Consider the following 22518-nt stretch of genomic DNA (forward strand, 5'->3'; position numbering starts at 1 on the left):
CTGGTCTTGAACTCCTGGCCTCATGTGATCCACCCACTTGGGCCTCCCAAAGTGCCGGGATTATAGGCATGAGCCACCGTGCTTGGCCAAATAATCTTTAGGTGTCAGGGAGCCACCCCTATTATATTATTTTTCATTAGCACTATTTCTTCAGCATTTTTGAACCTAATGTATATTGTAGCCAGCAGTGTTCTAAGCCTTGGGGATATAGTAATGAAGCAGACAAACAAGGAAAGACCCTGCCCTCATGAAGCTTATAATGTAGCAAGGGAGGAGACAGACAATAAACATGAAACGGTAGGCATCTTTAGCCAGCTCTAGAGAAAAGGAAACAGGATGGTACGATTGAAAGGAACAAGAGGGGGCAACTTTAAACTGGGTGTTCAGGGAAAAGCTTCCTGAGAGGGGGTCATTTGAGCTGAGACTGGAATGGCAAGAATATCTTCATTCTGGAAAGTGTATGGGGAAGGCTCCTAATACGGGTATTTTCTATAACTGTACTCTTATTAGTAGGCCAACCTTAGTCACATCCCTGATTGTTCTCTCAGTTGCTCTTCATTTCAAAGCCTCCCCTCCTGCCTTTCCCTTTTGTTTCTCCCAAATTACTGTTCTCTAGAGCTGTTTTGTTGTGACTTTATAGACCTGTAGCAATTTGAACTCTTTGCAGCTTCCAGCTTTTCTGGTATTCTTAGTCTAGCTTGGATTGTTTACTCTTACAAGCAGAACACTGGTCTCCATAGATCTGCTCTTTATGTGAATCTGACCATACAGACTTACAAGAGACAGTTTTGTGTATGGAGAAGCAGAGAGTGAGTTTACATCGTCTTGACAGTGGCTTTTCCCACCCCTTTCTACTTAACTCTGAGCCCACATTTAAAACCCTGAAAGTATTTGGGAAGCTTTTTCTTGACATTGTTACTGCCTCAACTCTGTGTAGCTTTATAAAAACTTAGTCATTTTTAGGACTCTTCTGACTGAACTGTATTTTTCTCTCTTTTCCTAAGGGGGCATTGTTGGTAAAATCCTGATGAATTAAGAAGTGGAGACTCATGTTCATTCACAAGCAAAAATATGTTTTTTTTTTAATGTAATCATTTTATTTTGTTACCTTCATATTCTAAAATGTCAGTTTTGTTTTGAGGAATTTGGTTAATAAATACAAAGGAAGTCTTTGAAATGGGCACTTTGTAAAAGCATCTATATTTCGTCTTACTCTGCCCCACCTCCAGCCATAATCCATGTGTCTGAGTGGGTTGGACACCTGATCTCTGTATTTCTTGCTGTATAATCAAAAAGGAAGAAGAAAAGTGATCTCCCAAATGCTGGCTTCTCAGACAGCTCCCGTTATGTCTCATAAGAAGTGCCTTGAGGTACATGGTTCATAATCTGTGTCTCGTTGAGACCAAGACCATGAAGCCTTGGAGGGTACCTGCTAATTATTATTCTGTCCTTGTACCTTTGAGCCCCTCCACAGGCTGAATCTCAACAAATTCCTAGACACTATGTATCTAGAAATACATAGTATTTCAAGGGCTTACAAGACAGTGACGAGTAAAATATCTCTGAGTATTAGCAATTGTGGTCAAGGTTCAGCACCTTTTAACAAAAATATAGAAAATAAGTGGTCATTTTCAATACCAGAAATTATGTACGTATTAAAAGTTTGCAAGTTGTGTGTGTTAGGTTAATTAGAAAAATTTTCAAGTTTCGTTGTTTATTTGCCTGTTTGCTGTTGACCTTTTAAAAAAGTTAATTATTCCTCGGCTCAAGGGTGAGCCTTATTTTACTTTAATTTCTGAAGCACAGGCATAAGAGAAATTAATTTATTCTGCACTAAATATTTACTCACTCAAAAATAATTATCTTACATGGTTTTGATTTACACAGTTTCTAGAATATTTTATTTAGACAGTTAACAGATTCAGGAAGTGTTTATTGCTAGAAAAGGTGATTAATGGGAGGATAAGGATGCTAAAATTATTCAGCTGAATCCAAGGTTATTGTGTATATTTCACTTAGGGTATATGAACACTTTTCTGCAAAAGGCTAATTTAACTTAACGCAGCTACAGTGTAGATAGAGTAGTTTATAGTTTGTTTTTTATTTTTGTTTGCTCGGTGTGTATATGTGTGTGTGTGTGTGTGTGTGTGTGTGTGTGTGTGTGTGTGTTTATGACTGCAGATCACAGCTCTCAGGGCTCTTGTTTCTTTAACTTGGAGTTTCTCTCCCAGCAGTATGCTCAGAGATGCAAACTGTGTGTACTGCTATAAACTTGACTTTTAGTTTCATAGATTATCTTAGGTTTTTTAGTCTTCTACTGGATTTCTCATTCGCCTACATTTTTCTAAATTAGGTATCTAGTTGCAGGGTATAAGTCTTTGAAGCCATTGTATTTGAAAATACAACTAGACTTAATAAGTTCTTCAAGGGTAGGGACTCTGTTACAATTCCAGTGCCTAGCATCCACACTCAATACAGCAACAAAATTAGTGGGGACAGGGAGACTTGCTCTGCTTCCTTGCAGAGTTTATTGATGCATTCTGCAGCTATTTACTCAGCACCTTTATCTACCAGGCACTGTGATAGGTTTTGGGCATGAAGAGGTGAGCAGACAAGCAGTTCCTGCTGGCCTGGTGCAGAACTCAGTCCAGCAGGTTTGGGAGGCTGTTTTCACTGCTGAGATAGAGAGACTCCTTCAGTTTATCCAAAGTAATGGAGGATTTTGCTTGTAAGGACACTGAAGGATTAAAGAAGACTTGAATCAGTTACACTTCTAGGTCTCTTGGGAGCGTAGGAACTAAACGAATCTAGTGGAATATAGTTTGGCAACTGAAGAGATCTCTGGTTATACAAGCACAAAGATATTCATAGGAACATAGGACTCAGTGTTCCACTGCAGTAGTGTTGGGGAGAAAGTCAAACCTTATATAAATATTTGTGTCTTTTTTCCTTGGGGATTCACTAAGATCTTAGGTTATATTCTCTTAGAAATGCTAGGATTTTACTCTGCTCTTAAATCATATTGTTTATTTCTCCAGGCATGTAATATATTTCCTATTTTTTTCCTTCTATCCTAGTCTCTAGTTTTCTCTCTTTCTGTGTGGGTGTGTGTGTGGGTGTGTGTGTGTGTGTGTGTCTGTGTGTGTGTGTGTATTCACCGAATATCCGCAGAATAAGAAAATCTAAAGGTAAAAACCAAAAATCCGAGAAAATTTAATTTGACTTGTCACATTTTAAAACACCTTCATCTGTTAACATTTTTTGGAAATTTGTATTGCTGTTTATTTTGTATATTTAAAAAGTGGTAATATTAGTTTACACTAAATAAGCGTCAGTCTCTTACATTTGAATAGGAATTTATAATTGACAGGTACCTCCAAAGATGTTTATGTTTTTTTGTTTTTGAGACGGAGTCCTGCTCTGTTGCCCAGGCTGGAGTGCAGTGGTGCGATCTCCACTCACTGCAACTTCCGACTCCTGGGTTCAAGCAATTCTTTTGCCTCAGCCTCCTGAGCAGCTGGGATTACAGGTGCCCACCACTATGCCCGGCTAATTTTTTAAAAAAAGTTTTAGGATAGAGATGGAGTTTCTCCATGTTGGCCCGGCTGGTCTTGAACTCCTGACCTCAGGTGATCTGCCCACCTTGGCGTCCCTAAGTGCTGGGATTACAGGCGTGGGCCACCACGCCTGGCCAGGTTTTTTTCTTCAGAAAAACCGCCTGAAAGAAGGAGGGCAGATCTTGCTTCCATATATCACAAGTTGAAAATTTAAGTCAAGGTTACATGGTTCATCTATGCCATCAGAAGGTGGTGTGGCCAGTATTAGAGCCCAAAGCTCCTGTCTGCCAGTTGGGTGGTCTGTCCATACCCCACGCCTCACCCCCTCCCTGCCAGTGATGTGGAAGGTCGGAATGTTGGCGGTGCCCATGCTCACCTTCCTGCTCACCTTCCCTGACTTAGGTTCCTGAGAGAGAAGACCAGGCATAGCTTGGCCGGATGCACATTTCTTTTTTTCCAGCAAAGCCTCCACCCTGATTCCCAGCCTTCTCTATTTTGGTAATTAGACTAAAAAACTTGGAAAAATGGTGAAGGTGACCATTAACTTGCTGAAAGTTTGTACAGGAAACATTTGTGTTTCATCCCTGCAAGTGGAAAGGAGGGCTATGGGTATGAGAGATTGGATTTTTGATGATTGTTCTCAAAACCCAGTGTTTACCTTAACTACTGCATACCACTTGCTTGGTGCACCCATTTTCTTAACTGTCCAATCCCATGCCCCATTAACTGTCGGGAAATGAAAATCATAGACCTTTATACCCGCAATTTAGAAATTGACAGAATGTCTAGCAAAAATATCAAGGAGAAATAAAGTAAGATAATTTATAGCAAGTAAAATGTATTTCAGTAGGTATGTGCTTCAACATGTACTCAAGAAGACAATGCAGTTAGATTGTCCCACCTAGATGTAGAGGCTCTATAAAAGCTGCAAACGGAGTCTGATGAAAAAGCATTGTACTAGCAATCCAAATACCATAAGGAGCACTGTAGTAGTCACATGGTTTTCTGAAATGGTGAACATCTATTAGTAAAATTCCAAACAAAGCAAGAAACAAAACACACAAAAAAACCCAAATTTGATTTATGTTGTCATTGTGTTGTAGAAAATTTGATGTATATTAAAGCTGCATAAATGAGCCATGTGTATATAAAGAGCTGTATTAGGATTTAGGCCCAGATGGTTATAAATGGACTTTTTTTTTTTTTTTTTGCCAATGTGAATGCCCAGTGGGATGTTTTAAAAGTCATGCAGGACAAAAGTTGTAGGATGCAGGACAGTTCTTTGTTGTGCAGGATTGTTGTGGAGTTTGCCTGACAAAAGCCAAGGAAGGGTGTCCTCTGAATTACTGTGACAATCAAAATTGCCCCCACAAATTTAGAAAACATCTTCTAGATAGCGATGCCACCTTTGTGGAAAACCTCTGCCTTAAACACTTCAGAAAGACACAGAAACCTAAGGACCCCAGGAAAACAAAGACTTCTCGACCTTTCAAACCAGGAGCCCATAGTCTTGTGGCTTCATCATCTAGAGAGGCTGGAGGGGGCAGGGGGGCAGAGAATGTCTACTGTATTTTTGCCCCAAGGCTAAGAGAAATTTTTAAACCTTTATCTTGCCTGTATCTGCTTGCACTCTCTGTTCTGCATTCCTGTGGTTGCATTTTTTTGCATTTTGTTTCCGTTCACTGTCCTTGTAGCTTGCTGGGGAGGCACTCTTTAGACTAACTTTAATCGTTGCAAAAAAGGGGTTTGAAAACTGATGGGCCTTTGTGTATATGTGTAGTAAGATATACATAACACAATTTACCTGATGCAAGTTTTTAATGTACGTAATTTGTGACTGTGCAAATATATGACTAAAGTATTGTGGTATATAAATAGTAAATATTTTATGTCTTTCAGTCACTTTGGAGGATGTAATTTTGTTATAAATGATAATATCTTGATAATTGGGTTTATGAATTTCACAAAGTTAATCTTTAATTGTAATGAAGATCACAAAGGAAGATAATATTCACCTCTTACTGTATGATTTCAGGAATCTGTATTTTCATTTTCTGTTCTCTCTGAGGCAGCGTTTTGATGCAAGATACTCGTAAATTCAGATTCTCCAGCTCTGATGCAGAGTGACTGTGTGATCTAAAACAAATTAATAGATTTCTCTGAGACTTACTGTAAAATGTAGTCATCAGTTGTATGAAGATGCTGATTTTTTTTTTTTTTTTTTTTGCAACTGAGTTTCATTGTGTCAGCCAGCCTGGAGTGTAGCGATCTCGGCTCACTGCAACCTCTGCCTCCCGGGTTCAAGTGATTCTCCTGCCCCAGCCTCCCAAGTAGCTGGGATTACAGGCACCTGCCACCATGCCGGGCTAATTTTTGTAGTTTTTAGTAGAAATGGAGTTTCCCCATGTTGGCCAGGCTGGTCTCAAACTCCTGACCTCAGGTGATCTGCTCACCTCGACCTCCCAAAGTGTTGGGATTACAGACGTGAGCCACCGCACCTGGCCAAAGATGCTGATATTTGATAGCATGATTGTCAGGATTAATGCACTACACATCTGACATAGTTTTATTATAGTACTTGTTCCTGTGCATACATATTTTTCATGCAGTGCAATCATACTGCTGATAAAAATTTTGTCTTTTTTTACTTGACCTAATGTTTCCATAGTGTAAACAAATTTCATAATTACTCTTCTAAAAGTATTGAAGTAGACTTATGACATTCTGTTACCAAAATATACTGCATAGTACATTATGTCCTTCCTTTATATAAAATGAACCAGAAATGTACCTGCTTCTCTTGAGAAAGGAATGTTTTTAAAAACCTCGGTTCTTGAGATAACTATGTCATCAAAACCAAGAAGAAACAGAGCTGAGTTGAGTCGGAGGAGTGGGCAGTTGGTAGGCTTGCCAGCTAAGTGGTGCGCACACCAGCCTGAGACTGCAGCCTTCAGTGGACAGATTTGCGTGTTATGAACATTTGGATTGCACAAAAATCGTCAGAACTATAAATCTGAGACTTTCAAGGATATACTATCCTTCAGCTAAAGATGATTTCAACATACATGAGCAATTTCAGTTGTGTTTTGTAATTTTATCATTTAAAAAATGATGCTGCCGAATAGATTTATTCATACATTGCTCTTTCCTTCACTAGTAGTAGTACTTCAGGTTAAATCTCTAGTAGATTTACCCTATTAAGTGACACAAATCTTTTATAGTACTTGATGTAATTGCCAAATTGTTTTTTAAAGGTATTGTATCTCTTTATATGGTCCCCACGTAAGTAATTTTAGCTGTCTATAACTAGGGATTTTTCTTTTAAAGTGCTAATTTAATAGGTTAAATATTTATTTCAATTTATATTTATTTGATTATTAATGAATTTCAATATTTTTGTATATTTATGGTGTTTCCTCTTATTTATTCATCTTTTTCTGTAGTTAAATTATAAGATCATTTACCAATTTGAGCCTTTTCAGGGAAAATTAGACTTTTATTCTAATCATATTATTCTGCTTTTTCTTTCAGCTCCAGTAATAAACCGATTCACAAGGCGTGCCTCAGGTAAGTCTGATTATATTATAGATTTTGTTTACTAATGGTGACATTTTAAAAAGATAATATTGGACAAGAAGATACAAAGAATAATTGCTGTATAGTAAACCTTTATTTGTCAGTTATTTTCCCCAGAAAACACAACTATCTGGTATAATCACTATCTAGGAAGCAATTGAAAATGCCCTCTGAGTGGCTACACTGAAAGTCACACTGTGTACTAAACTGGTGGGCCTTTTTAAATGGAGACTGTCAGCCTAGGGTGTTATTCTTGCTCTTGATAGAATTACTACCTGCATAATTGTGTGATTTACCAGCCATAATCTAGAAGCAGTGATTTAGCAGATGAGTAAAGGACACCTTAGAAACAGTGATGAGTGTTTGTTTTTTTGTTTGTTGGTTTGTTTTTATAAGAGGGTTTTTAATAAGGGACAGGAGAACTCTTAAAATGCAGATATAAGAACGTGTCATTATGGGGCCATTTAGAATAGGAGCAAATTGCTTCATGTTTGTTTGTGCCCCTGAGGCTATTGCTGGTTTAAATATACCACAGTGCCCTAATGTAGTCAACTTGATAGGCCTTAGCCATTAACAAGGGCTTACATTAGGTTCAGTATACTGTGTACTATTTAAACTGCTGGGGAGGTATGAGACAGAATTAAGACCACTTCTATCCAAAATGGCTTAAGTAAAATGAGTTTGGGCATTGAGATAAACTGTTATTTAGAAAAATCACCATATGGAATATCTTCTCTGAATAAGAGGACAGATGAAGTGAGGGTAATATTTGATTTGAAAAAATTACTCTTTAAGTATACCTGGAAATTTTTTGTTAAACCTAAGATAAACATTTCACACAGATCATCTTTGGAGTTTATATAATACAAATGAGTCATTTATTTCACAATATTACCTTATTCATACCTGTGCTATAATATTAAAGACATTTTAATGTTGAATTTTATTTTTGATTTGTCGGCAGTTACTGGTATAATTTACTCTTGTTATATAGTGAACAGGTCTATAAGGATAATGTGCTACATTGGAATAACATCTGCTTTATTGTTCTGAGTTTTTTGTCATCTCAAGGCATATTTATTTTAAATGTTGAAAACAACTGTAGATTGTAATGCCTTTTGTGGAATGAGAGGTTATGTTTATGTCAGAAAGGCATCAAATTTTATCCCAAAGAAGAACTATCAAGTGTGATGATATTCTAGTGTAGTTGTTCTTTATGAGCAGTGGTGAGAACAAGGGAGGAAGAAGAGAGAATCAGTATTCTGATGCCTTGTCTTCATGAGGTGAAATTCTTTCAATAGAAACACAGCTAAGAATCATAGAATAAATAATCACCCTTTCTACCTCAAAATAAATGTTTCAAACCTTATGACATGTGACATTTATTTCCGGGCATGTTCCATTAGTATTTGTTGTACAATATACGTATCATTGGCCAGGCGCTGCGACTGACGCCTATAATCCCAGCACTTTGGGAGGCCGAGGAGGGCGGATCACGAGGTCAGGAGATTGAGACCGTCTTGGCTAACATGGTGAAACTCCATGTCTACTAAAAATACAAAACCAAGATTAGCTGGGCGTGGTGGCAGGCTCCTGTACTCCCAGCTACTCAGGAGGCTGAGGCAGGAGAATGGCATGAACCTGGGAGGCAGAGCTTGCAGTGAGCCAAGATCGTGCCACTGCACCCCTACCTGGGCAACAGGGCGAGACTCCGTCTCAAAAAGAAATTAATTGATAGATCAGGGGCTCCAGGGTATAGGTTAGTTTTGAAATGCCATTATTTTATACCCCACCCCCATGTGTGTCCGTGCGTTTTAGCAAGACTTGGCCAGAAATGTAGAGATGATGTAATGCCACAAACAAATACACATTAAAATCAAATGTTGCATTTATTGCCAGAATGACAGGTAACAAGAAATGTCAGTGAAAACAACAGGAAACAATTTGGTATAAATAAGATGATACCAAGTTCCGGAGTCATGCTATATATAGCAGTAAGCCTTAAAAGGAGTAAAATTGTTATCCCAATAATATAATATGCTGGAAACCATTAGGAGAATGAATCTTGACATTAATTATTAGAAAAGAGAACTAACTTATGGAGTACCAGTGATGGATCAGGCACTTTACTCAGCATTTTATATACAGTTTTAGTCTTTCAGGCAAGGAAAATAAAATTATTTAATACTTTGGATTAAAAAAGCAATGGTATAAGATAAAAGGGAAGAGGATTTATTTAATCATCTACTTGTCTGTATTTTATTTGAGACTTTATGTCTTGTAAAAGTTTGTCTAAAACTTTTTTGGCAAAGAATATAGAAACAGTCTTAAGACATCCTGAGGAGGAAATGCTACAGTTTTTTTGTTAATTTAGTGGCTAATATGAGGTTTAGTAGTAGAGATGCACTTTTTAAAAAAGTAACATTTCCTGAAAATGAAAAAGAAATGAGTATCTTCTCAAAATGCAGTCAATAGTATTTGATAATTCAAAAGATTTCTTATGATACCTTTTCTGACTGAGTTTTATTTCAGAGATACTTTTTCTTTTCATAACCCATAGAACTTTAATGTAAGAATGGTAATTTAGGGGAAGAAAGTAAGTCAGGTAAAATCAACCAGACGTCTGTACGACATAAGAGTTTGTTTCTTATTCATCTATTTTTAAATTAAAGTTACAACAGTAAATGCTATATATATATTACAACAAAAATACCAAATGTGTAGTGCTAGGTGTTCAGTCATTATTGATTCAAAAGAAAAAATTACTATGAATTATAATTAATAATTCATTAACTGACTTTCCTATATCTTTGAGTTTTTGGCTTTTGATATTCATACTGCATTTATCAAACATAAATATTTCAAACCTGAATAATTTAAACAAAACATTTCCCCTTTGTATACCTTTTTCTTTTGTTATGAAGATGAGAGGAATGTTTATGCTTAACAGATACATTCTTTAGGATTATTGTTACACTTTTAAGAACACTATTTGTGCTATAGTCTCTTGTCTTCTTCATGTGTTCAGTGCTGGCCCACAAACCTGTCAGTTTTTATTATTGTAAGTGAAAGGAATCAGTTTCACTCAGTATTTTCAAACAGAATTCCTAGTATCTTAAGAATTTGTAGAGGCTTCAGGGTTGTATAAGCCAGCATCCTACTTGGTACAGAAGTGCAAGTCACTCTCCATGACTAATGGAGAGAAGCATAGATGGGCACCGTAAGAATAGGACCCAACTTTACTGATTAGATTGGGTAAGTTCCACAAAACATGATGAAAAACTGTCAGATTTCTTCTGAATTCCAGATATATCTCTGATATCATCCTGACAGCACCCCATAACCTTATTTTTAAACAGTACCTCATAGTCGCATTTTTAAACAAAAGAAAAAGAAATACTGCTTTTGGTCTCTTAAAATGCTCTTCAGCTCTTAATATCCCTTCTTATCAGTACATCCTTAATACAGAGAGGCCTGTTGTGGTGGCTCACACCTGTAATCCCAGCACTTTGGGAGGCCATGGTGGGCGGATCACTAGAGGTCAGGAGTTCGAGACCAGCCTGGCCAACTTGGTGAAACCCCTTCTTTACCAAAAAATACAAAAATTAGTCGGGCGTGGGGGTGTTTGCCTATAGTCCCAGTTACTTGGGAGGCTGAGGCAGGAGATTTACTTGAAGCCTGGAGGTGGAGGTTACACTGAGCTGAGATTGTGCCACTCCAACCTGGGCGACAGAGTGAGACCCTGTCTCAAAAAATAATATAAAATAACAGAGAAATCATTATCCATAATCCATTTTATTTTATTTGTTTTTGAGATGGAGTCTTGCTCTGTTGCCCAGGCTGGAGTGCAGTGGCATGATCTTGGTTCACTGCAACCTCCGCCCTCCCAAGTTCAAGTGATTCTCTCAAGTAGCTGGGACTACAGGCGTACGCCACCATGCCTGGCTAATTTTTGTATTTTTAATAGGGACAAGGTTTTACCGTGTTGGCCACGCTGGTCTTGAACTCCTGACCTCAGGTGATCCACCTGCCTTGGCCTCCCAAAGTGCTGGGATTGTAGGTGTGAGCCACTGCGCCTGGCCACATAATCCATTTTACAATATGGGCTCTTTGTTTTTTGGAAGATGATTATTTTTGGTGGAAAATTGAAATAATATATCATTTGTTGTTGTGAGTATTAAAAATTAGTGGCGGTGGCTGGGCACTGTGGTTCACACCTGTAATTTTGCCACTTTGGGAGGCTGAGGCAGGTGGATCACCTGAGATTGGGAGTTCCACACCAGCCTGGCCAACATGGTAAAACCCTGTCTCTACTAAAAATACAAAAATTAGCTGGGCTTGGTGGAGGGCGCCTGTAATCCAGCTACTTGCCAAGAATCGCGGTGCGAGATTCGCTTGAACCTGGGAGACAGAGGTTGCAGTGAGCTGAGATTGCGCCACTGTACTCCAGCCTGGATGACAAAGGGGGAGACTCCGTTTAAAGTAAATAAACAAATAAAAATTTAGTGGTGGTAGTAGAAGTAGTAACTCAGTAAATATTTTAAGAGTAAAGCTTTAATCAAGAAATAATCCTGTTGCTTCACTGATCAACTAATATATGGGAAAGATCCTAGGGTTTGAAGTTGTACTGACTAGAGTTTTCCCATTTTCTCTGTGAATTTGCATGTAAGTTGTTTACTTCTTTGAGTTTAATTTTATTTATTTTCATTTCTTTCAGCTTGGGGATCTTAACAGCTATATTCAAACTTGTGAGGGTTTAATTGGATGATTTTTATTATTTTTTAATTTTTAATTTTTTTTTTTTTTTGAAATGGAGTCTCACTCTGTCGCCAGGCTGGAGTGCAATGGCATGATCTTGGCTCACTGTAACCTCTGCCTCCCGGGTTCAAGTGATTCTTCTGCCTCAGTCTCCTGAGTAGCTGGGACTACAGGTGAACACCACCACTCCTGGCTAATGTTTTGTATTTTAGTACAGGCAGGGTTTCACCACGTTGGCCAGAATGATCTCAGCCTCCTGACCTTGTGATCCGCCCACCTTGGCCTCCCAAAGTGCTGGGATTACAGGCGTGAGCCACCATACCTCGCAATTTTTTTTTTTTTTTAAGACAGGATTTCACTCTGTCACCCAGGCTGTAGTGCAGTGGCATGATCTTGGCTCACTGCAGCCTCCACCTCCCAGGCTGAAGTGATCCTCCCACCTCAGCCTCCCTAGTAACTGGGAGAACAGGTGCGTGCCACGATGCCTAGCTAATTTTTGTGTTTTATAGAGATAGGGTTTCGCCATGTTGCCCAGGCTGGTCTTGAACTCTTGAGCTCAAGTGATCCACCTGCCTCAGCCTCCCAAAGTGCTGTGACTATAGGTGTTGGATGATTTTAATAAAGCCCCCAACAGAGAGTCTAGGCTTTTCAAAAGGTTAGCTGTCAGCCCTCTTCTTATGAACATGGTTTAAAACAAAGCAATAAACCCCTCAGCTTTTTGCCTTAGCCTGTCAGAATAAAGCCTTAGAGAGTCATAACACTGTTTAATAGTAATCCTTTAATATGGGCATCTTTTTTATTGTTTACACATTATAGGTTTTTAAAAAAATTGTAATGGTTTTCCTCTGTGGTTTTGTCTCTGAACTGGGGAGGGGCTAGAAATGTCCAGTTAATCTTGAGACAATGCCTTGCATCATGAGGTTGGAACTCTGAATTTTTTTTTAATCCTAAGATACTGTTTTGAAAAAGTTACCCTTCTAGAACAGTTTAAAGAGTTCAGTGAGCACCTTTATCTAGGCTCTCCAGTTGCTGATATTTTGCCTCATTTGCATGCTGTCTCCCCTCCATCTTTACATGGGCACGCAGTCTTTTATTTTTTATTGAAACTTTTAGGAATCCTAAATACTTCAGCCTGTATCTCCTAAGAAAAAGGACATTCTTCTAGTTAATATAACACTGAAGAAATTTAACCTTGGATACAATACTATTATCTCATACAGAGTTTAGAGTCAGATTTTCTCTGTTGTCCTATCATGGTTTTTTTTCTCTCTCTTTTAAATTCTAGCTAATTCAAGGATTTTTTTTATTACATTTAATTGTCATGACTCAGTTTTTCTTGCCTTTCATAAATTGACTCCCTGAAGTTTTTGAAATTTGCTTTTTCAGAGTTTTGAAGGTTATTCCTAACCATAAGACAGTACCCTATACCGCCTGTTATGCATTCATAGATGGCATTAGCACAGCTGTTGTTTGGTCTGTATGCCCCACCGACGTCCATGAAATCTTTGCATTGACATTTACTATGCTTTCAAGGACTACTGTTGAGCATTACTTGTTCTAATAAGTAATTATTTCTTATAATAGAAAGATTTTCTTTTCTTATATAATTAACCACTGTTTAATTTTTTGCCATAGTATGAACATTGAATTTTATAGTATATTTTTAACAGAGCTGAAATTTTATAGTTTTTTCTAAACTATGATGTAGAATAATTCACAGGTGAAATTAATCTTTAAATTTCAGTCTCGCCTACTGTATAAAATGTGATATTACAAATCTCAGTGAAATCACCCTGAACAGAAATGATTAGTTCCCAATAAATTAGTGAAATAGCAGAAGTTCAGATCTTGTCTTGAATCTGATTCAAGGAACATATGCTTCCTTGATTCATGGAACATATGCTTCCTTTTGTTTTGTTTGGGAAATATTTTGTAGCCTTGGTATTCATTGTTTCTACTTTAAGGTTATTTGACGATAACAGCTTTTAACCCCCAAATTATTTTTTTCCAGAGGTCATTTCTATATTGTCAAACCAGTTTTCTGGTATAATTATAGTTACATTCATATTTTGTTTTTTGAAATTAGTTTCCTTTTTAGTAAGCCTGGTAATCACCAATACTTGGGAATGCATATTGGGAGAATACTACTTTAATTAATGTACTAGTTTATTCAGCAGACATTTACCAAGTCCCTCTTGTGTGTCAGGGACAGTGCTGGGGATGCCACAAAGAATAAGATACAGTCCTTACAAAGTGCACAGTCTAGCAGGGAAGCTGATGATGACTCATAGTGTAGTAAATGCCGTAATATCCTCAAAGTGAAAAGGAGAAAACATACAGTTCTTCCAGATCCTGCCTCACAGAAAGGGTACTGTTTGTGCTGTCTTTAAGATTTGTAATGTTTTACCAGGACTATAAGGAGAGAGAATATTCTAGGTATTTCTATTCAGTATTATTGTAAAAAGTCCATTTTCACCGTATGTTGCTGTGCAGCTTGCCTCTGCCATCAAGCACCTATGGTATGGAGTGAGCATACCATATGTGCATGCCCATTGGCTATGGACAGCAGGGACTTAAGGCCTTTCATCCTTTAATTTACCATTGCTTCAAATTGTTAATGTCTGCCTTGCCAGGAGAGGCTGTACAGGCTCTGGAATCAGACCAGGGTTGGAATACTAGCTCTGCTACTCACCTATCTACGTATTAAAAGTGTGTGTGTATGTGTGTGTGTGTGTGTGTGTGTGTATCCTTAGTAACCTTTCTAAGGCTTAGTTTCTCTGGGTATGAAATGGGGATAATACCTAACTCACAAGATGATTGTTGTAATGAAACAGTAGATAACCCATGAAAAACAGATTCTTGAGGCTGGGCTCAGGGGCTCACGCCGGTAATCCCAGCACTTTGGGAGGCCGAGGTGGGTGGATCACCTGAGGTCAGGAGTTCAAGACCAGCCTGGCCAACATGACAAAACCTTGTCGCTGTTAAAAATATAAAAATTAGCTGGGCATGGTGGCACTTGCCTGTAGTCTGAGCTACTTGAGAGGCCGAGGTGGAGGAATCGCTTGAACCAGGGAGGCAAAGGTTGCGGTGAGCCAAGATTGCACCACTGTACACTCCAAGCCTGGGCGACACAGTGGTACTCATGTAAAAAAAAAAAAAAAAAAAAAGGAAATGGCTTTAGGACTGCAGAGTTCGACATGAAGAGTTAGTCAGAAGGGTAACATCCAAGGTGAGGCTGAAATCAAGGGCCAGAAAGACCATTTGACTGAGGCAACAGGATGAAACAATAGGTGTCAGCCCTGGGCAAGGGAGGTGGGAAGACAGGGTGGAGGGTGGGACTGGGACCTAAGGAGGTTCTCTGAGATGCCAGGGCACAGGCCTGGGGACTTTTGTCCAGGCTTGTTCCTTGGGTGGGATGGAAGCCATTTAGGGAGCCTTCAAGTCACTTCATGCATCTGTTATCTCTCAGTGCCCACACTAGTATTATAATAAAATGGGTTCTCCCCTGTGATTCATTATGAATAATCCAAGTGAACAGTGCAAGTGCTGTTCCTGGTTCATCTCCAGCCTCTCTCCCCTCCTGCTCCACACTCTAGCAGTGCTTGTTTGCTGATACTTGTTAAGCAACCTTGGGAATTGGAGCCCAGTGGAATCTGTGGCAGTGTTGAGTCTCAGGTTCTTTTTTGTTAGGCCCTGAAATGCTGATAAGCTACTTCAAGGCTAATGAGAAATTAGATTATCTCTTGAACTTAATTGCATTTTCTCAGAATTCTCTTAGAGCCCTCCAGAGAAAGGAGAAAGGAAGATAGTGAAAGCAGCTGTTCGGGTGGGGGCATGGTGGGAAGGGAGGATCCTTCCGCACCTGTAGTGTCCTCAGACTCTTCACACTGGTGGTTTTGCCAGTAGATGTGGAAGGGCTTGGGAGATAATACATGGGAATTGTGTAACCCACCAAACCCTGTGTGCCTTAATTACAGGAACACTGCCACTGCTGGGGAAAGGGGGTCAGGGAGTTAGATCTATAAAATAGGTATGAGTAGCTAGAATAGACATTTAGACATAGTGCAACCATTCTTTAATTACAAGCAGAGTTTAGGTCACTACTTCACCAACTCTGTGTGAAGGACCAGTTTTTCGTTTTTGTTTTCCCAATGCACTACAGACCAGTACTTTTGAGAAATATAAAACTGCCACAGCAATATCAAATTGCTATAATTGTATCTAAACACTCTTTTACTCTCTGTACTTACCTTGTTGCAGATTGCCATGGCTTAGGTGATACAACCATGGTGTGCACTATGTGAGATATGAAAGTTCTCACAAAAAGCTTTTATAAAGGAAGATTGCACATTTATCTAAAAGAAGTGATTATTTTTTTAAAAAAACTAACACACTTACCTTATTTTGCTAACTTGGCATTTTGTCAGGACAACCTGCATGAATGAATAGTGCCCTCAGAGTTGTCGAATGGTGGTGTGTGGCAACCCTGCTCCAGGCCCATGGCGTGCCTGCGTTCTCCCCCAATATATGCCTGCTTATATTTGGAGCATACCATGGGCTCTCTTGTCTAGCCTTGCTGTAGCTCACCACATTCCCTGCCATCCACTCCCTCCCTCCCTCCCTCCCTCCCTTCCTTCCTTCCTTCCTTCCTTCCTTCCTTCCTTCCTTCCTTTCTTCCTATACCGTTGCTATTACACATCGTTTGATGTTGAAGTTGCTTGTTCACATGTCTTCTTCCCTATGCTAAACAGTGAGGTTCATAATTAATGGACTGAGAAACAAGGGCACTCTGGATGAGGTCACAGAAAAAACAGAATGCAAAGTAAGGAAATGAGAATGCAAGGAGGATGGGAAGATTTCTCCAGGCATGTGTGTAGAGCGGTGTGAGATTCCTGAGGTAGCGTGTGCTGGGGTAAGGACCAGTGTGAATATAGTTACAGGGTGAGGCTGCTAAACGGCAGGTTGAATGACATTTTATTTGATTTAAGGAAGCCAAGGTAAGTTGAGGATGGGCTCTCAAATGGGTTGTCAACTTGGACATTGACTGTCTGTGATGATGGTGGCACGTTGGAATGAAATGAAAACTGTGAGCCAGGTACCAGGCAGGAAGTGGCATCTGTTTGCCGTGGCTCTCCGAGGAGCACAGAGGTTTCAGTGGGAGCACTATGGAGTGGTCCAGATGTCAGTGTGGGGAGCCACAGCGTGCCCTCACTATCTTTCAGATCCCACTGTGTGCGGGGAGTGGTGCCCTCTAAGAGAAGGAGTGTTCTTGGAGAAGAACCAAGTTTCAACCAAGGCATAGAAAAGTCAGTAATATTTTATAAAAGAATGTGAGGGTGTGGGGAATGTGTTGGGAAGGAGGGTAGTAGTGGACAGAAGGAAGCCACAAGGCAGCATTTCATTTGAGGAAATATTTACGAGCAGTTACCATTGCCAGGGATTACACCAGGCACAGCAGTACACATGCTGTGCCCTTGAAGTACTTGCAGTCTAGGGAAGCTTAAGGCGTGGGGAGATGAAATTGGGGAAAAGATGGTGGTCCAGAGGGTCTTACTTCTTGTGGATGACCAAGGGTGACAGAGAAAAGAGGACATAGTTGGATTGATAGTTTTTAGGTTATAATTTATTCACTGTAAATATTTGTTTAACTAAACTTTCCTTAAGGCTAACTCTGACAGCTTCCCAGTGAGAGCACTGTAACCTGATATTTACCTTAGGTACAGAAGGCAATATGATGTAGAAGTAAAGAGGCTGGATTTGGAGCTGTTTTTAAATTTAACAGTCAAATATTCAATGAGGGCGTACAATATGTTGGGCACTGGGCTGGGCCCAGGGAAGGCAGATGTAGTTTAGGATCTTAGGTCCATCATTTATGTGTGACCTTGGGCAACTTACCTAAATGACCTTCTGTAAATCCGGGTTGCGGTTGTTCTGGAAGAGAATACACGCAAAGCTTTTAGCATAGTGTCTGACACATTTGAGTGCTAAATAAACTTTTATTTATTATTAGACTGGATTTTTCAAATTTTAACTTGATAAAAACACCATAATTTTAGTGTGTCTTCTTTCCTCCTGTAACTTATCACACCTAATGTTAATTGGCCAAAGTGCATAATTTTGTGTATGTCTTACAACTAACTCCCCTACCCCAAATTTGGATTAACTTAATATTGTATTGTTATTTGTGGGGGAGAGCAAAGATTTCTCTGAAATGTAACATCCTTTAGCTTTTTAGATGAAAACAGAAAAGCAACTTCAGTCTCTCATCATAAACTGTATTTGTAGACTATAGTTTTGAAAACAAATTGATCCACCTTTAAAAAGTCTAAACTGGTATTTTAAACAGGTGTGTGCAAATGCAGTCTCCCCACCCCCACCTCATCAGCATCTTGAACCAGCTACTTCTTCGGAGCTGACTACTAGAGAATGTTACGATCATTGGGTTGTAAGTCTCATCTCTGAGAGCCCAGCAATATGTTTTATACTAGCTAATCATTTGATAATGTTTTATAATATTTTAAAAATTAATACTGTAACTAAAAACCAAAATATATATTCAGGTCTTACCTTCCCTTTACCGATAAGAATCAGGGTGTTCCCCTTCCCTGCCCCTCCCTGAATTACTTTTTCTATTTTATCATGAGTTACTAAAACCAGAGAACACTGATTTTAAGGTTGTTTTACAGAGACAGAACCATAAAATTGACAAAAAATTAAAATATACATTAATGGTACAGTATATTGTTTTCAGAATAGTGGAAAGAAAGGGACTTTCTTTTGAAAGACTGAACAGCTTAAATGATAGTGTTGTTAGACGTGTTTCAAGGAATTACAAAATGTTGTCTTTATTGACCATCAAAAAAGGTAGAGCTGACCTTCTCCTTAGATATTTTAAAACAGAATTCCAAGTTATAGCTCCCCTTTAAAAGCAGGTATAGATACTTTAATATGTGCATTGCCTAACAGAGTACATAGGCTGCAAACACAGCAAATATACATGGCTTTTATGTTGTGAGGGCAATTTTTGAACAACAACTTACCAGATGGGCTGAGTTTTAGCAGGTTGCTGAGTGGTAATCTGCAGTAGAAATGGAAAACTTAAGTTTGCCATAACTACTCTTGTGGCTTTCTAAAAATAAACTGCTACTTTCAAGTTACCTATTTGGTATTTTCACTTTATTTAGATTTTGTGGATCTGACAGTTTTCTTTTTATAAAGTTGATACATTACTGCCTACAATTTACCTCTGAATTCTGTACCATGAAAATAATGTCCTTTATTTTCATGTTACTTTAAAAATGATATTGCTTCTTACTTGCTTATATTTATCATTCTCCCCATTTGTGTCCTGAGAAACATTTGTTTCAATTGCTTTGCTTTTATTAAGTACATTTATATGAAGAGAGCTATTTAATGTATTTTAAATATGCTTCTTAGAATTGAAAGCTTTTCTTAGAATAATGAAGACATTTGTAATTCAGAATTATATTTTATTGACTAAAAAATAAGCATTCATGTTATATTACATAGACAATTAATTAGAAGTTAAGTGAAATTAAAATTTTCCTTTAGTTAAATTATTTTTATTTTTATTTTTTAGATGGAGTCTTGCTCTGTTGCCCAGGCTGGAGTACAGCGGTGCAGTTGGCTCACTGCAACCTCTACCTCCCAGGCTCGAGCGATCCTCCCTCTGCAGCCTCTTGAGTAGTTGGGACCACAGATGCATGCCACCAAGCTCAGCTAGTATTTCTTTGTATTTTTGGTAGAGACTGAGTTTGACCACGTTGTCGAGGTTGGTCTTGAACTCCTGAGCTCAAAGAATCCACCCGCCTTGGTCTCCCAAAGTGTTGGGATTACAGCTGTGAGCCACCGTGCCTGGCCTAATGATTCTTTTAGAAGGGATCTTGGTGTTAGACTTTATAGTTGGTGAGACTGAAGTGTCTTAGATGGAGGTTGTACCTGCAGGAGAGTCGCGATGCGTGTCTCATCTATGACAGTGATTCTGAGGCAGAGGTTGTTATAAGTTTTGAAGGTAACCTGCACGATTGACTGTGTGCCAAGTGCCGTTTCTCAACTTTGCTTTCCCCAAGATGACCTATGAGAATCACTAGTGCAATATTTGAAGGGAGTTTTCTTCTTATCTCCATTTTACAGGTGTGGAAACTGAGGCCCAAATAGTTTACTTTTTATTTTTATTATTATTAATTTATTCCTTAATACTGAGTCAAACCTATTTTTTGTTGTTGTTGTTGTTGTTTTGAGATGGAGTCTCACTCTTGTCACCCAGGCTGGAGTGCAGTGGTGTGATCTTGGCTCACTGCAACCTCTGCCTCCTGGGTTCAAGCCACTGTCCTGCCTCAGCGTCCCAAGTAGCTGGGACTACAGGTGCCTGCAACCATGCCTGGCTAATTTTTATATTTTCAGTAGAGATGAAGTTTCACCATATTGGCCAGGCTGGTCTCAAACTCCTGACCTTGTGATCCACTCGTCTCGGCCTCCCAAAGTGCTGGGATTACAGGCATGAGGCACCATGCCTGGCCAAACCTAGTTTTTAACTATTTTATTAAATGACATTATAGACTAATAGGACTGTCACATTCTTGATTACTGAGACCAAATCATACAAGTGTTTTTGGCTGTTCTGCAGGAAATGAAATCAAACCACTTCTATTTTCTCCTGTTACTCTTTTTATCCTGAGTCTTGAAATTATGTTAAATTTTTTTTTCACTAAATTCCAATAAAGGAGAGAAAAGGCAATTGTTAGGTAATTTGTAGTACCAGCATTGTTTTTCTATACATACTGTTATAGGTGAAGCATTTAAATTATTGTTTTTTTGGTAACAAGTTTTTTACATTTTAAAGTTGTTCTTTATATTTTAATCAATTCATCATTCAAAGTTCTGTGCTCCAAATTACAAAGTAGTTCACATTTTAATGCTTTTAGCAGTCAATTTGAGTGATTCAGATTAGTTTTGATCTAAATTTAAATGTTATCATATTATCTTTTCAGCTAGAAATCTGAAAATATCTTGTCGCCAACCAAATTAGTGGATATATATCTAGAAATATGTAAAGCATAGTATTCATTTATGCAAATAGGAAACTAGTACATTTTTAGGAGTGATTTGCTTACAGTTTAGTCCAGTTTATTATTGCTCTTTGTTTCTCCCTGGATCGGGGGAAAACGCTTAATAAAGGGGAAATCAATTTAAGTCCTATTACAATGACTACCGTCTATATACTTTTCAAATATTTGCCAATCAAACAGAAGATTAATAGTATAGTAAGGGAGATGCTAAGAACTGAGGAAGTCATGTTTGCTTGGTTGGCAGAATTGTGATTATTAAATACCATTCTCCTTTGTAATTATGGATCCTATGAAAAATAAAAGATCTGCTTATCTCTGTGTAACTCAGAATGGATGAGACCTGCCTTCTCAGCCATCTAAAAGCAATAATGTTAGACACTCTATGATGATTTGGAAGAAGGTAAGGAGAGGGAGGAATGTACAAGGGAGGTGGGCATGGATGGAGCGGTGGGTGGGAGGTGATGATTGTACTAATTTTCTGTGTTTTAATTTGAAATCATCTGCAACTTCCATATATTCAGCAGGAGTAAGTCAAAATACTTTTTTGGCCTTTTTAATGATGAGGTCATGTTTCTCACTGTAAGGTTCAATTATCAAAATTTTTCCAAAATGTAATATTTATGAATCAATCTTTTTTATAGTTGTGATTAGTATATACATATATGTTACATCATTAAACACTTTTATTATAAAATTGATAAATGCTTATAGTAAAAAAGTCAAGTAGTACAGAAGAGTATAAAATGAAAACAAAGGGTTCTGTCTCTGCAATGTTCCCAGTCCCAGTCCTAAAAAATAGCCATATCTGTTAGTTTGTTGTGTATTTTCTTGGGTGTTTTTATGCACATACACATTTAGTTGAAATTAAACTTATGTCCAATGTTTTGAACATTGTCTTTTTCACTTAACAGTGTATTGTGTTCCATTTTCCATGACCTTACTTCTAAAGGTACCTCTTGCTTTTTAATGACTTACAGCCACCTCTTGCTTCTTAATACTTCTTAATGGTGTCCCATTATATGTATGTATTGAAATGTATATAACAAGGGTATTTAGGTTTTAGGTGCAAATAGCTACATAATTTTCTAAGTACATCTACAGGATATATTTTTTAGAAGTGGAATTGCTTAATCAAAGCAGCATGAAATTTGAGCATGTGGGCCGGACACGGTGGCTCACGCCTGTAATCCCAGCACTTTGGGAGGCTGAGGTGGGCGGGATCACGAGGTCAGGAGATTGAGACCATCCTGGCTAACACGGTGAAACCCCATCTTGACTAAAAATACAAAAAATTAGCTGGACGTGGTGGCGGTTGCCTGTAGTCCCAGCTATTCGGGAGGCTGAGGCAGGAGAATGGCGTGAACCCAGGAGGCGGAGCTTGCAGTGAGTCGAGATTGCACCACTGCACTCCAGCCTGGGCAACAGAGCAAGACTCCGTCTGAAAAAAAAAAATTTGAGCATGTGAAATTTGTATAGGCATTGTCAAATTGCCCTCTAAAACAGTATACTGATTCGTATTCCCATCTTAGGTTTAACAC

The 22518-nt window shown here is 38.5% G+C and overlaps 1 protein-coding gene across 1 annotated transcript in view; it reads left to right on the forward strand.

Moving 5' to 3' along the window:
- PRKAR2B (protein kinase cAMP-dependent type II regulatory subunit beta) overlaps positions 1–22518 on the forward strand; it is a 114730-nt gene that overhangs the window by 16953 nt on the left and 75259 nt on the right. Inside the window, exon 2 of the mRNA XM_005550477.4 lies at positions 7089–7124. Coding sequence (XP_005550534.1) covers positions 7089–7124 — 36 coding nt within the window. The remainder of the gene's footprint in view (positions 1–7088; positions 7125–22518) is intronic.

Source organism: Macaca fascicularis, chromosome 3 (genome assembly GCF_037993035.2).
Source record: "Macaca fascicularis isolate 582-1 chromosome 3, T2T-MFA8v1.1".
In the NCBI taxonomy this organism is placed as follows: domain Eukaryota; kingdom Metazoa; phylum Chordata; class Mammalia; order Primates; family Cercopithecidae; genus Macaca; species Macaca fascicularis.